The sequence below is a fragment of the Melanostigma gelatinosum genome (assembly GCF_949748355.1).
Source record: "Melanostigma gelatinosum genome assembly, chromosome: 3".
Classification (NCBI taxonomy): Eukaryota; Metazoa; Chordata; class Actinopteri; order Perciformes; family Zoarcidae; genus Melanostigma; species Melanostigma gelatinosum.
In genome coordinates, this window is record NC_136636.1 from 177,246 (window position 1) to 193,771 (window position 16,526).

A 16,526-nucleotide genomic window follows, 5' to 3' on the forward strand; every position below is an offset into this window, starting at 1 on the left:
TCTTGAACCAGGACTCTATGTTAGTGTTCCCTCTGGGACCAGGACTCTCTGCTAGTGTCCCCTGTGGGACCAGGACTCTCTGCTAGTGTTCCCTCTGGGACCTGGACTCTCTGTTAGTGTCCCCTCTGGGACCAGGACTCTCTGCTAGTGTTCCCTCTGGGACCAGGACTCTCTGCTAGTGTCCCCTCTTGAACCAGGACTCTCTGCTAGTGTTCCCTCTGGGACCTGGACTCTCTGTTAGTGTCCCCGCTGGGACCAGGACTCTCTGCTAGTGTCCCCTCTGGGACCAGGACTCACAATGTGGATTATTAGTGCAACATAGGATAGAATGGCAGTAATGTCCAGTATGTGATGGTCACATTCATAAAGGTTAGCATGATGGGAGGCGAGGGTTGCAGGTGAGCTCTGTGTCTGAGGAGGGATTTGATCGTTGGAGGAAGATTAAAATGATTTCGGGCTCAAATCAAAGCCAACGCCTTTAAAATCAATCCACCACCAAAACAACCGATTCTGAATGTGTGACCGGCCATGAGTCACTCACGCAGTTAAGAGAAGTGTTTCAGGGTGTTTGGTCTGTCACAATGTCAAATGAACCTTATTGTATAAAATAATCATTTCTTGGTGCCATGTTGGATGGAAAAAGTGCAAAATGCAATATTAAAGGAATCAAGCCCCTGAAGGCGGGTTGAAGAGTTTTGTTGATGGCCTTTTACCAACAACATGTGTGTGTTGGATCTCACACTGTTTCAGGGAATCATCATCATCCTCCACAAGTCTTCATCAAATCACTCACTCAATGAAAGCTCATCAGACATGTCAGAGTGGAACCATGCTGACAGTAAACAGCTGATGCATCTTCACTGAAGCGGGTTAATTTAAAGAGAAAAACAAAGATCAAAATGAATTCAGCTCCTTGATTTCCTCGTTGATTTTCAGTGTTTCCTTCTCATAAGTCTTTAGTTTACTGTCCTCATACTATCAGCATGGTTCCACTGTGTGTGTGTGTGTGCGTGCGTGTGTGCGTGTGTGTGTGCGTGTGTGCACGTGTGTGCGCGTGTGCATGCGCGTGCGTGTGTGTGTGTGTCAGACAGAGAAAGAAGAGGTTCAAACACAGCCAGCGACACTGGAAGCAGAGCAGACATGTAGACAATGCAGTAAGATGAAGATGAGATAAAAAGCAAAGAGTAAAAAACAGAAAGAATCCAGAAACAAAAGGAGGAGGAATAAAGGGGGCAACCAAGAGAAAGTGCATTCTGTTCATGGTTGTACTTTGATGAAAAAGTAGAACATAGCGAAGGAAATGTTGTGCCTATGAAGCAATAATCACCTTCGCTGGGGATGACTAGGATATACGGCGTTGTTATTTGTCCCCTACCTATTACCACTAAGGCCAAGGGCCACATGTCCCGCCGGAAAGCATGAAGAAGAGAGGGAAGAAAGCAACAACAACAAAAAGAGAAGAGAGAGAAGAAAAGAGGCTAAGAAAAATAGACGTAGAGTTTTCTTTATCCATTTCATCAATATTTAGACTTTTCAATTGCACAATCTGTCTTAGAGGAGAGAAGTTGCAGTGTTGAGGGATAAAACCATTAAGACCAGTAGGACAGATAGCACTGGCATGTGGACTGGGCTGTGAGTGGTTCTGGTGTCAGGATGTGGACTGGGCTGTGAGTGGTTCTGGTGTCAGGATGTGGACTGGGCTGTGAGTGGTCCTGGTGTCAGGATGTGGACTGGGATGTGAGTGGTCCTGGTGTCAGGATGTGGACTGGGATGTGAGTGGACCTGGTGTCAGGATGTGGACTGGGATGTGAGTGGTTCTGGTGTCAGGATGTGGACTGGGATGTGAGTGGTCCTGGTGTCAGGATGTGACTGGTCCTGGTGTCAGGATGTGGACTGGGATGTGAGTGGACCTGGTGTCAGGATGTGGACTGGGATGTGAGTGGACCTGGTGTCAGGATGTGGACTGGGCTGTGAGTGGACCTGGTGTCAGGATGTGGACTGGGATGTGAGTGGTTCTGGTGTCAGGATGTGGACTGGGATGTGACTGGTCCTGGTGTCAGGATGTGGACTGGGATGTGAGTGGTCCTGGTGTCAGGATGTGGACTGGGATGTGAGTGGACCTGGTGTCAGGATGTGGACTGGGATGTGAGTGGTCCTGGTGTCAGGATGTGGACTGGTCCTGGTGTCAGGATGTGGACTGGGATGTGACTGGTTCTGGTGTCAGGATGTGGACTGGGATGTGAGTGGTCCTGGTGTCAGGATGTGACTGGTCCTGGTGTCAGGATGTGGACTGGGATGTGAGTGGACCTGGTGTCAGGATGTGGACAGGGATGTGAGTGGTCTGGTGTCAGGATGTGACTGGTCCTGGTGTCAGGATGTGGACTGGGATGTGAGTGGTCCTGGTGTCAGGATGTGGACTGGGATGTGAGTGGTCCTGGTGTCAGGATGTGGACTGGGATGTGAGTGGACCTGGTGTCAGGATGTGGACTGGGATGTGAGTGGACCTGGTGTCCGGATGTGGACTGGGATGTGAGTGGTTCTGGTGTCAGGATGTGGACTGGGATGTGAGTGGTTCTGGTGTCAGGATGTGGACTGGGATATGAGTGGTCCTGGTGTCAGGATGTGGACTGGGATGTGAGTGGACCTGGTGTCAGGATGTGGACTGGGATGTGAGTGGTTCTGGTGTCAGGATGTGGACTGGGATGTGAGTGGTTCTGGTGTCAGGATGTGGACTGGGATGTGAGTGGACCCGGTGTCAGGATGTGGACTGGGATGTGAGTGGTTCTGGTGTCAGGATGTGGACTGGGATGTGAGTGGTTCTGGTGTCAGGATGTGGACTGGGATGTGAGTGGTTCTGGTGTCAGGATGTGGACTGGGATGTGAGTGGTCCTGGTATCAGGATGTGGACTGGGATGTGAGTGGTTCTGGTGTCAGGATGTGGACTGGGATGTGAGTGGTTCTGGTGTCAGGATGTGGACTGGGATGTGAGTGGTTCTGGTGTCAGGATGTGGACTGGGATGTGAGTGGACCCGGTGTCAGGATGTGGACTGGGATGTGAGTGGTTCTGGTGTCAGGATGTGGACTGGGATGTGAGTGGTTCTGGTGTCAGGATGTGGACTGGGATGTGAGTGGTTCTGGTGTCAGGATGTGGACTGGGATGTGAGTGGTCCTGGTGTCAGGATGTGGACTGGGATGTGAGTGGACCCGGTGTCAGGATGTGGACTGGGATGTGAGTGGTTCTGGTGTCAGGTGGTTCTGGTGTCAGGATGTGTTTCAGTGGATGCAGATGTGGTGGTCGGGGTTAACTGCTGAGTCGGCCGGTCTGGCTCAACGGGTTAATACAAATAAAAGTAGGAAATGGAAGAGAAAAGAAATGAAGAGATGTTTGAAAGAAAACAGAAGAATGAACTTGGTTGCAATGTTTGGAGCAAAGACTCAACGTGTGATCTGGTTCTTAGTTCAGACACAAAGACGGCTCATTGAGCTGAACACGGGTCACACTGGTCTCGCCTCTCATCCCTCCTGTAGCATTTGCCTAAAACGCCTCTCCAAGGCGTACCCAAAGTAAACTGACAGCTCTTATTGAACCGTTGGGAGTACATGGATGGTTTTAGTCTCTGTTGAAAGGGAACACTCTGACATTTCTAAACAATCACTAAAGAATCACTGTAAGTGCTGCTAGCATTGAGCTAATGAAGCTACAACACACTGAAACAGAATGTTTTTATTTCCGCCTGGATTTTCTTTGGCCAACAGATGCCTGCAGATAACCATGGCTGGGACTTATGAGCTGGAAAACACAATGGTACCATAACATGTAGCCATAGTACCTGGTGGAAGTTCAAATTTGATAACAATACGACAGAAAATAAATATTTTACACATGGTTTACGAAGAGTACGCCCGTGTAAAAGCGCATTTGGAGGCTCGTAGACGCCACGTCAAAATGCACAGACTACGTGTCCGAAATTCAAACTATAGATTGTTTATGTCGATGTATGATTAACGTATTATGATTAATGTATTAACGTATTGATGTATGATTAACGTATTATGATTAACGTATTGATGTATGATTAACGTAACCATTGTCAACTTTCACAGATTCCTGAAAATTCTCACTAACTACACTTTGGTGTTCAAGATCGATAACAAGTACCTCACTGACGGTGCGAGATTTGAGTTCGCAAACATTTACCCAGCATGCACCTTGTGAATCTGTATAGCGTTCTCTTCGTAATTTCATTGGCTATTTGAAACCTGAGTTTGATCGGGATCTGCTCGAGCGTTACACAAAGAAGAGAGGCGGGCATTGTCTTTCAAAGCGGACTCTCGTTGGCTGTTCCAGAATGTGACCAGGCTATGGAAGCTCCTATTGGGTCAAATGAGGTGTCAATCTAACCGGCAGAATGCAGCCGCCATTTTGAGACACAGAGACCGGCAATGTTGACATGTTACCAGGAGATATGACTAAAATACATAGAACATTATCAATATGTGCTGGCTAATTTGAAATGATGCAACAGCCCCCTGTGGGTGTTTATGGACGTACTAATGTGTTTTGGACTAACTATTTTACTGGAATCGATCGTGTGGACCCTTAGCGATCTAGCAAGACCGTTTTTGGTGGAGTATCATGCACGAGGGAGACGTTATGAATCATAATCGGTGAATCACGGCGATATTTTATGGGCTATTTTTGGAGTGTTTGGTTGACAGAGACGTTAACTGTACCTGCTGTTGTGATTGTATCTTGAAATGGTTTGCATAAATCGAAGTACAAGAACCGTAGCTTTCTAATGAGATATCGCATCAGTACCTGTCTTGACAGAGCAGTTGTGTACATGACATGACTGGACACTGAACTGGCAACAGGTAAGAACCTCTACTGAGGCAGCAGGCTGCTAACCAACCATGAGCCTCTGAACTACAGTTCATCTCAATGATGACTGATGCTGCTCAGAGGCAACGTGCAGAGATGTTCAACCTCAGTTGGTGAAGTTAAAGAAGCAGGTTTCAAGTTTGAATGTTTTCAGGTTGATTCAATTAGAGTCAACGCTGCATGAGAGGAAACGGTGAATAAGTCTCCTCCTGAGTCTCCACTTTGTATCATGTATCAGCTCCATTCATTTCCTGCCTCATATTTGTATTTTTAAAAACATGTTTATTTTATTTACACCTCACTGATTTTAATTATTTTCTTTAGGTCGATGACATAAAATCCCAAAATCAAATTCCTCTTTGTGATGCAAGAAAACAGGAATGATGTCAAAGCTCTCTGCTCAGCTGCTGAAGGTTTGTTTCGTGTCGGTTCGTCCGGTTTCTTTTATTCTGACACAAAAACAGTGAGTGGAGCAATGTGGACCAGGTCTACACATCAGTTCACTGATCTGGTCCTGATATCAATAGACAGCGTTGTGACTGGTTCTGAGCTGGTTCAGGCTTCATTACCAGTCACTGTGCTCTTACAGTTAGCAGCACATGGTTATTGATTATTATGTCGCTCTTCTTTTCTCTCTCAAACTGAGAACTGATTCACCTTCTGACAGACACATGGATCTTTGTCTCTGTCTATTTGCTTTCCCTAAGTATGAATCTGGTTTCTTTAATGAGCAGCTGGCTTCACTGTCTAGGACACATGATGAGCAGACAGCAGACATAGATTCATCATCTGCAAATCTTTTTAGTGTCAAGGAACACTGTTGATTATTCATTTTTTAAAGTTTTGTTTTTATTTATATTATTTAGTCACAAAGTGAACAGCATGTCTTTAACACATGCATGCAGACAGACAGCAGCGTCTGCACAGTAAACCTCCACTCTCTCTACTTTGCACCCAGAGAACAAGCCTGGAAAAGGATAGAGTGAGAAAAAAACCCTGATTACAGAGAGAAATGTGCACAAATGAGCAATGAATGCAGATGAGAAACAGTACGGGAGCTAAAAGAATCAGAGAGCACACAGAGATGTGGAAAAATCAAATCAATGTTTGATGGAGATGAAATAATAGAATAGAAAAAAAGAGACGAGATGAGGAAAATCAATAGCAAGCTGAAAAGCTTTAAAAGCACATCGGCTGGCACACAAATGATGAGCAGCAAATAAAGATGGGAGACATGGGGAGAGGGTGAGATGCTTAGCTTCCATCATCGGCTGAAATGAAGATGCTCAATCAGCATGTTAACGCCCGATGCTCCGCTTTATACACTCATGAGCAACATGGAGGCAGAGAGAGAACAGAGAGCAGGAACGATGAAGAACAGAGAGAACGTGAGACAATAGAGGAAGAAGAGAGACGAGGCCATGCAGGAGAAGATGGAGAGGAGCTGGCTGAGTGTGTGTGTGTGTGTGTGTGTGTGTGTGTGTGTGTGTGTGTGTGTGTGTGTGTGTGTGTGTGTGTGTGCGTGTGTGTGTGTGTGTCACTATTCTAGGGGCCGACATCACTAACAAGTTAAATCTGACATAACATCCTCTATTCCAGAAGTGGAACGGTGCTCATACCTTTGTTAGCCAGGCGGACACAGTTGATTTTGGTTTCCTGTGGAGAGGAGAGACAGAAGTTGTTTAGGTAAAATCACATGTTCACTTCATAAATACTAGCTTGGAGGGAGGAGCAGTGGATACTGTGAATACTTTTAAGAACCAGCTCAAAACCCACCTTTTTAGGCTGGCGTTTGAGTAAAAAGTAAACCCATGTCCTAGACCTTAACATATGTTTTACATTTTTATTATCTCATTTTAATTTTAATTTTATTTTATTTTATTGACCCTAGGGTCACATTGTGGTTTTTTATGTTTTTAAATTTCTGCTGTTAAGCACTTTGTGATGTCATGTCTGTGAAAAGCGCTCTATAAATAAATTTCATTCATTCATTCATTCATAAATAAATACATATTAAGTGTGTGTGGAGCTGCAGCTAATGTGTGGGAGAACTCTCTCTCTCTCTCTCTCTCTCGCTCCCTTTCTGTGTCAGCAACTTCAGTTTAGCTAACAGCTTTTTGATGCACACACACACACACACACACTCACACACACACTCACTCAGAATAAAAGTGCATGTATTTAGGGATTCTTGAGTCAGCTGAGTGCATCTTGATTGACATTGACTGTCAGTTCTCTCTCCGTGTTGCTCTACAACCAGCTCAAACTGCACTCTGAGGTGTGTGTGTGTACGTGTGTGTGTATGTATGTGTGTGTGTGTGTGTGTGTGCGTGTGTGTGTGTTGTCCCTGAAGCTTTTTATTTTTCAAAAAGGTGTCCGGCTTAATTTTTCTCGGCGTGTTTTTTCCATTTCTCTTCCTCTGCGTTTCTCCTCCAACTATTCCACCTCTCCTTCCTCCTCCCTTTCCTCCTCACCTCCCTTTGCACTTTGGTGTCTTCCCTCCTCCTCCCTTTGTCTCCCAGCTTCTTCCTCCGTCTCTTCTTCTGCTCTCTCATGAATCTACTCAGAACTTCAGTTCCATTTACCTGAAGCTCAAGTCTACGTCATGAGTGAGAAGTTGGTCCAGAGTGTCTCTGTGTTCTGGCTCATCTGGAGGTGTTGGACAAACTCAAAGTCTTAGAAGTGAGACAGGAAAGGTTCTGTTGGAAGATCACTGCTCTTTAAGATATCTCTTAAGGGCGACTGTAGGAGCGGTCGGTCGATTAACGCGCATTCTCTCGTAGTGTCACTTCAAAACTTTCTTTTATTCCAGAACAGCATCAAAAGCATACATGGAAGTCATCTTAAACAGAAAAACCCGCTTTGTCTCATAATGCGGTTTCGTAGTGCGTAATGCGTAATGCGGTTGAAAAATAGTTAGCCCTTCCGCTCTCTTGTCGAAAAACACACCTGCACGTCCTCAGGTGAGGTCTACATAAAGAGTTAACGCCCCCTGACGTCATCATTGCGTCAGAATCATTTCGGCATCTTAAGAGGTTCAACAGTAAATCATAATTAGCATGGTTTGATGTACAAGCGGTAGCATGATTATAATTTACTAACAAGGATAGAATCTACAGGCAAAACACAAATCAGAGTAATGGCTTCTACAGCGACTGTGGCTCCTGTCTACGGTGTGACAGAATCTGAATTGTAAGTCTGCTGAATGACTGTAATGTTCTCATTTTTTCCATTGTTGGTCCACACATTGTTAAGTGTCAATATTGTTTAACCTTAATCTTACATTGTTTTTAGGTTTATTGTGTAACATCTGCCTATTGGGACTACAGATGAAAAATAGCCTTTTGGCTAACTCTGGCACATTTGCAGAATTTGTTTTATTAATGTGCACTGTCCCGTTCAAATAAACCAATAAAATAAAAAAATAAAATAAAATAAATGTACTGTAATGTAATGTAATGTACTGTAATCTACTGTACTGTAATATAATGTACTGTAATGTAATGTGATGTACTGTACTGTGATGTACTGTAATGTACTGTAATGTAATGTGATGTAATCTACTGTACTGTAATATAATGTACTGTAATGTAATGTGATGTACTGTACTGTAATATAATGTAATGTACTGTAATGTACTGTGATGTACTGTAATGTAATCTACTGTACTGTAATGTAATATACTGTACTGTAATCTACTGTACTGTAATGCACTGTAATGCGATGTAATGTACTGTAATGCGATGTAATGTAATGTACTGTACTGTAATGTACTGTAATGTGATGTACTGTACTGGAATGTGATGTACTGTAATGTGATGTACTGTAATGTAATGTGATGTACTGTAATGTACTGTAATATAATGCAATGTACTGTACTGTAATGTACTGTAATGTACTGTAATGTACTGTAATGTACTGTACTGTAATGTACTGTACTGTAATGTAATCTACTGTAATGTAATATACTGTACTGTAATGTACTGTACTGTAATTTACTGTAATGTAATCTACTGTGATGTACTGTAATCTACTGTAATGTAATCTACTGTAATGCAATGTACTGTAATGTAATGTACTGTAATGTACTGTAATGCGATGTAATGTACTGTAATGCGATGTAATGTACTGTAATGTAATGTACTGTCATGCGATGTAATGTAATGTAATGTCATCTCTGCAGCGGTATGACGTCCTTTAACTGAACAAACAATCATTTAGTTTGGAGGATTTGAACCATCAACCGTGACAGCGGATTGTCCAGGTTATTATTATTCTCTTCAGCCCTGCAGCCTCCCTGTCTGTCTCCAGTATTATATCTTCTTTAATCTCCCTCTCTCTTGTTCGAGACTTTTATTCCCTCCATCGCTCCATCCCTAAATCCCCCATCACTCCTGCTCTTACCTCTCTTACTTACAGCCCGCGGCACTTTATTCTTGTGTGTCTGCCTTTTTGTGTGTGTGTGTGTGTGCGTGTGTGACATCACATGACATCAAGGGAGAAATCAAGATTGCCGTTGGTGAGCACTTTAAATGTGCAGAGCGTCGACTAATTGGCACAATGATGGGAGATGAGAGACTGGCATCAAACTGATGTCACTCCTGGGGGGGGGGGGTGGGGGGGGTGAGAAAGGGAGAGAGAGACAAAGAGAGCGAGAACAAGAGAGAGAGAGGAAAAGGAAGAAAGTATGAAAAAAGGGAGGAGGAGGAAAATAGACGGCAAGAACACATGATGGAGAATGGAATGAACAAAACACGGAGAGGAAACTTAATGGAAGGAGAAAAAAGTTATGGAGAAGACAAGTGAAGAAGGTGGGAATGACAGGAAGCATGGAAAGGAAACAAGGATGGGTGAAAGGAAGCATGAAAAGGAGACATGGAGGGGTGTAAGGAAGCATGAAAAGGAGACATGGAGGGGTGGAAGGAAGCGTGAAAAGGAGACATGGAGGGGTGAAAGGAAAGAGAGTGAGACGATGTGAGAATGAGTGAAAAGTAGAAAAAAGAGGAGGATAGAAAAATAGACAAAGAGAATACAAATAGAAACTAGAAAATGCATTTCCTGCTGAAAATGCGTTGGAATGCTGAAATTTGAAATGAATTGCAAAAACATTGCTGAAAATAGATATCCAATTTTTTTTAAATTGCAAAAAGCTTAATAATTCAAAAAGTTTAAAGATTCCGACTATGAAAAGTCATATCACCCCTCTCCTGAAAGAGCGGTTTCTGTGGCTTAAAAAATTTCATCAGTGGTGATATTTGTAGCAGTAGAAGTTGTAGTAGAAGTATTATTAGTAGAAGTATTAGTAGCATTAGAATCAGTACTAGTAGTAGCAGTAGTGATATTTGTAGTTGTAGTAGAAGTATTATTAGTAGTAGAACTATTAGTAATTAGAAGAAGTAGTAGAAGACGTAGTATCAGTTGTCATAGTAATAGCTGTAGTATTGGTCGTAGTATTTAATATAACAGCAGTAGTAGAAGAAGTAGTACTAGTAGCAGTCGTACTAATAGCTGTAGTAGTATTACTACTTTTAGTAGCATGAATAGCAGTAGTAGTAGCAGTTGTCATATTAGTAGTAGTGGTAGTAATAGCAGTAGTGGTAGTAATAATATTTATGGTAGCAGTAATAGCAGTAGCAGTAATAGTAGCAACAGCAAAATTTGTAGTAGTGGTAATACTAGAAATATTATCAGTAGTAGTAGTTGTCGCAGTATTAGTAAGAGCATTCATTATTTCAACAAAAAAGCCAAATTTTGAGCGAAACGTTTAAAAACAGTTAATCCATGAGGCTTTTATTTTGAAAGGGTGGGACTGGGTGGGGGAGGGAGGGGGAGAGGAGACATAATCATAATGTTTGACACATAAACAGAGGTTATTAAATGACAGGCTTCATCACAAGCAGTTCAGTTAGAATTCACTCTCTGGGGCTTTTATTTTGAAATGGGGTGTGGGGTGTGGGGGAGAAGGGGAGAGGAGACAGAATCATCATGTTAGATAAACACAAACCAGTTATTAAATGACAGGCTCATCACAAGCATTTCAGTTAGGATTCATTCTGTGGGGCTTTTATTTTAAAATGGCGTGTGTGTGTGTGGGGTGGGGGTGGAGGAGGGTGGAAAGACCTCTAAAGATCCCTAAGACCTGAATGACTGTATGAGAGACACAGAGAGAGAGAGAGAGAGGAGTGTATGTGCACGTGTGTCTGTGAGTCTGTGTGTTCATCAACATCACTAATTGGCTCAATCGCAAACACCTGTGTGCCTGAAGCCATTTCATGGAGATAAAACAGGGAAACACCTCTCAAACAAATCATCAAAACTCCCATAACCGTAGCTCCTATTGCTCTGATATTAATAAGTGCAAGGAAGGATGAGTTGAAGAACAGATCCTGTAAAAATTGTCTGTCGTGTAAAAAATGTGGCTTAATTGGCGATCTAGAAATGGGGTACCGTGTTCTGTGGAAGATGTTTTTGAAGCAAAATTTAACATTGGTCTCTATGGAGCAGAAAGTTGGTTTTCCTCTCAATTAACGGCTTCCGTGTCAAATGTGGAAATCTGTGGGATTCTACTGTCATTTTCTACGACAAGGACAATATTAGCTACTTCTACATCCAGAAATTATGCATGAAGAGTGAAGATTGTGGACACAGTGGCAAAATACAAATGTTTTTTTCACAAGAATCTCAAGCTGCTCTTCACTCTAGCGGTGACATCACGCACTCTAAGCTGCCCAATACACACCCATTATAAAGTCAGAAAAGGGCTGAAAAATCATAAAAGTAAAATTTCTGCATTTCAAAAAGCTTAAAAGATATCAAAAAGCTGAATCATGTTGGCAATAGTTGAGGGTTTTCTCAACATTTGAAAGTTGAAATGGTCTCTGTAGCTGAAAGTATGAGGAAGTTGAAGGATTTGAAAGTTGAAGAAGTTTAAGAGGATTTGAAAATATTCTCCATAGAGATCCCATTCAAAAATAAAGTTGCTAAAAGCTTAATAATTCAAAAAGTTTAAAGGTTAGAAATAGAAAAAGTCATAGCGGAGATGAGCTGAAGGAGCTGAACATTTTGATAGTTGAACGGTTTCTGTAGCTTAAAAAATGAAGAAGAAGCATTGCGACGAAAAACAGGGGGGGGCGGAAGAAATAGAGGAATAAAGAAACAGGATAACAATAGTTGGAATGCTTAACAGCATTCCAACAACTAGAAAATGCATTTCCTGCTGAAAATGTGTTGGAATGCTGAACGCTGAAATGAATTGTAAAATAATTGCTGAAAATTAAGAAATATGAGACTACCCATCTAGAAAATGTTGAAGCCCGAAAGCATTTAAACTGCACTGCTGAAAACTCTTCCAGTTGAAATGTCTAACTGTGGTGTCTGTAGCTGAAAGTATGAGGAAGAAGAAGGCTTTGAAAGTTGAAGAAGTATAACAGGATTTGAGGATTTTCTCCATAGAGATCCCATTCAAAAAGAATTGCAAAAAGCGACAGGCAGACAGACAGTTTTATGGACTGAGTAAGTGAGACAGAGAGAGACAGACAGACAGACAGAGAGAGCCTGCGTGCGTGTAACTGGTTGCCATGGTGAGGACGCACCTTTTGGAGAGTCTGTGAGTTAATCAGCTTCACTAATGAGCTCAATCATGAACAGCTGTGTGCCTCCAGCCTTTTAATGGAGATAAAACAGGGAAACACCTCTCAAACAAATCATCAAAACTCCCATAACCGTAGCTCCTATTGCTGCGATATTAATAAATGAGAGGAAGGATGAGTTGAAGAACAGATCCTCAAAAATTGTGTCTGTAGTGTAAAAAATGTGGCTTAACTGGCGATCTAGAAATGGGGTACCGTGTTCTGTGGAAGATGTTTTGAAGAAAAATTTAACATTGGTCTCTATGGAGCAGAACGTTGGTTTTCCTCTCAATTAACGGCTTCCGTGTCAAATGTGGAAATCTGTGGGATTCCACAGTCATTTGTCTGCGACAAGGACAAGATTAGCTACTTCTACATCCAGAAATTATGCATGAAGAGTGAAGATTGTGGACTCAGTGGCAAAACACAAGTCTTTTTTTCACAAGAATCTCAAGCTGCTTTTCACTCTAGCGGTGACATCACGCACTCGAAGCTGCGCAATACACACACATTATAAAGTCAGAAAAGGGCTGAAAAATCATAAAAGTTAAATTGCTGCAGTTCAAAAAGTTTAAAAGATATCAGAAAGCTGAATTATGCGGCAATAGCTCAGGGTTTTCTCAACATTTGAAAGTTGAAATGGTATCTGTAGCTGAAAGTATGAGGAAGTTGAAGGATTTGAAAGTTGAAGAAGTTTAAGAGGATTTGAAAATCTTCTCCATAGAAACCCATTCAAAAACAAGTTGCTAAAAGCTTAATAATTCAAAAAGTTTAAAGGTTAGAAATATGAAAAGTGATAGCAGACATGAGCTGAAAGAGCCGAACATTTTGATAGTTGAACGGTGTCTGTAGCTTAAAAAATGTGGAAGGAGATAGGTAGCAAAATACATATGGAAGAAATATAAACGGTTGAATAAAGACAAACAGGATAATAATAGTTGGAATGCTGAACAGCATTCCAACTATTATTTAAATCCTGACATTCTTCTTTGTCAGTCGAATGACAACAAAGGCATGGATGCAGAGCCGGTCTCGTCCTCGTGAGTCAAAGGAGACAAGTCCAGCCTGCCGAGGAGTCCTTGAGCCAGGCACTGGTGGTCAGCTGCTTTTAACGAGAATAATAAAGACGTAGAGTAGAGCTGCATCATAGTGATGAAGAGTAGAAGGTTTCCTCACAGCTCTCATCTCGTTTCTTGAAGGATGAAATGTTTAAGATGTAGTTTAAACTTAATCAAATGAACTGACTTGTTGGTTCTTGTGTCGAGAGATATCTACTGAATGACGAGCTAGCCCCGCCCCTTCCTGTCTCCTGACACTTTGGATTTACATTGACAATGAGAGAGAACACTGAGTAGATCTGTGTCAGAGTCTCAGTGAACACACACACCTCTTTGAGATTATTACACAGCATGTTATCTTAAACAGCACTTTGGTTATATTTAGCATATTCCTGCTGTTGGTTAAGATGTGACTTTGTTTATGACTGATGACTGTAGATCTCAATTAAAGTCTCAGATGTTTGGAGAACAGACCTCACACATTGCATCTCTATCTTTAAGGTGTAACTGCAGCCCCAGGTCTGAGCCTAAGTCCACCGATGTACCAATGTAGCACTTAGAAAGAAGAAGACGAGTAGAAAGATGAACCTTCTGTCTGAGGAGAGAGGAACACGATGGCTACGAAGTTTGGAAACTTACGAATCACAAGACGGCGTTTTGAGACTTTCTTCTCTTTGGGATGAATGTGTGTCGGTGTTTCATGCCTGACTTCCTTATCAAATCACCCCCCCCCCCTCCAATCCATGACCCAAACAAAGCTCACACTGATTGGATTGACTGAGATCCAATCAAATAAGGAATTCTTATGTGACCGGATTTAGGGTCTGCACATATACAAAGCACACACACACACTCTCACACACACACAGTGTGTGTGTGTGTTATATGACATCACAGCATCACCCCGGCCCCGCTCACCAAACTGAGTTACTGTGGTTACGGCAGTGGAAGATGAAAACAACGCTCTCAGGACTTCGTATTATTAGAGTTTTATGGGAATTCTAAAGTTCAGATGAAGTTGTGAATGATTCTGTTTCAGGTTGAACTTCTTTGTTTCATATGAATCTGAATATTGTCTCCAGGTTTTCCCTCCGAAACATGTAAAGTGATCGTAGTTTCTTCCTCTCAGAGGTCTGTGGATAACCAGTACATGACGTCCTGTTCAGACCTCTGAGCATTGTTTCAGGAACATTGGTGACTGTTTACATGGAAGTGTTTTAAATAGTAAAGTGTGAGTGAAGAGAGAGGAGTGTTGACTCACCCCATTGGCTCTGCTCATGGCCTGGTAGTAGATGCTGTAGCTCTTAGCCGGAGACAGTGGAGGGTTCCAGAAGCCTCCGTAGCTCTTGTTGTCTCCCACCGTGAACGGCTGCACCACGGTGAGGCTGGAGGGGCTCAGCTCAGCGGCCATGTAGTAAGAGGAGTCCAGGGAGGAGGCGTTACGGAAGCTCACCGGAGCAGAGAAACACTCGGGGGCCTCGGAGGCAGAGCGGCGGCTCTTAGACTTACGCTCCTCCTTCACAACAAGCTGGTAGGAGCTGGAGACAGAATACAGTAACGTTAACTCTGACGGAGCTCATCGATCTGAACACTACGGATCACTTTTCATTGTATCTCAACTCAAACTTCAGCTAAATTCAATTCAATTCAATTTATATTTGTACAGCCCAAAATCACAAATTACAAATTACAAATTTGTGATTTAGACTTTTACAATCCGTGCACCTGTGACATCCTCTGTCCCGAGACCGTCACATTGGACCAGGAAGAACTCCCCAAAACCCGTTAACGGGGAGAAGAGAGGAAGAGACCTCAGAGAGAGCAACAGAGGATCCTCCCAGTTAACTTCCTAAGAACGCAGCTGACAGATGCTGAGTCAGCACGAAAGTAAGAAATGGTGTGTGTGTGTGTGTGTCTGTGTGTGTGTGGGTGTGTGCGTGTGTCTGTGTGTGTGGGTGTGTCTGTCTGTGTGTGTGTGGGTGTGTGTGTGCGTGTGGGTGTGTGGGTGTGTGTGGGTGTGTGTGTGCGTGTGGGTGTGTGTGTGTGTGTCTGTGTGTGTGTGTGTGTCTGTGTGCGTGTGGGTGCGTGTGGGTGTGTGTGTCTGTGTGTGTGTGTGTGTGTGTGTCTGTGTGTGTGTGTGTGTGTGTCTGTGTGTGTGTGTGTGTGTGTGTGTCTGTGTGCGTGTGGGTGTGTGTGTCTGTGTGTGTGTGTCTGTGTGTCTGTGTGTGTGTGGGTGTGTGTGTGTGTGTCTGTGTGTGTGTGTGTGTCTGTGTGTGTGTGGGTGTGTGTGCGTGGGTCTGTGGGTGTGTGTGTGCGCCTCCTCTAGCGGTCAGGACTAACCCAGCGGCCCTCTGCAATTACCCCCGTCCTCCTCGCTGAGAACTCACTTCACAATTATACGCAATTAGGGAAATGTGTGTTTGTGAGAAGATGATCCTCAGCTCCCGTTTGGCAGATTTCATAAAAGATAATTGCTGAACTGTGTGTCTGCGTGTGTGTGCGTGTGTGTGTTTTCCTTTAAACACGAAACATTTATACGAATATATATATATATATATACATATATATATTAGTGCTGGGCAAGTTAACACATTAATTAATTAACGCCGACAATTATTTTATCGCGTGTTCACGCATTTTTATTTATTTGTTATTATTGTAACAGACTGTCTCATGTTTATCGTTTTGTATTGGAGATGATATGTCCCTTCAGGGTTGCCGTAGAGAAAAGGCGACTTCCGCTTCTGGTCGAGGGGGGGGGGGGGGGGGGGGCAGAAATAAAGTCTCCATGGAGACTACTCGACATCGCTGGGTCTCCATCATCACCTCTGAGTTACAGCATCATAGTGATGAAGAGTAGAGCAGCATCATAGTGATGAAGAGTAGAGCAGCATCATAGTGATGAAGAGTAGAGCTGCGTCATCGTGATGATGAGTAGAGCTGCATCATAGTGATGAA

At 42.9% G+C, this 16,526-nt stretch overlaps 1 protein-coding gene across 1 annotated transcript in view; it reads right to left on the reverse strand.

Moving 5' to 3' along the window:
• The window catches only part of ptprt (protein tyrosine phosphatase receptor type T), a gene marked incomplete at its 5' end in the record, with an annotated part of 300,839 nt that overhangs the window by 111,301 nt on the left and 173,012 nt on the right, over positions 1-16,526 (reverse strand). The window contains 3 exons of the mRNA XM_079265832.1: positions 1,328-1,384; positions 6,502-6,538; positions 14,830-15,106. Coding sequence (XP_079121958.1) covers positions 1,328-1,384; positions 6,502-6,538; positions 14,830-15,106 — 371 coding nt within the window. The remainder of the gene's footprint in view (positions 1-1,327; positions 1,385-6,501; positions 6,539-14,829; positions 15,107-16,526) is intronic.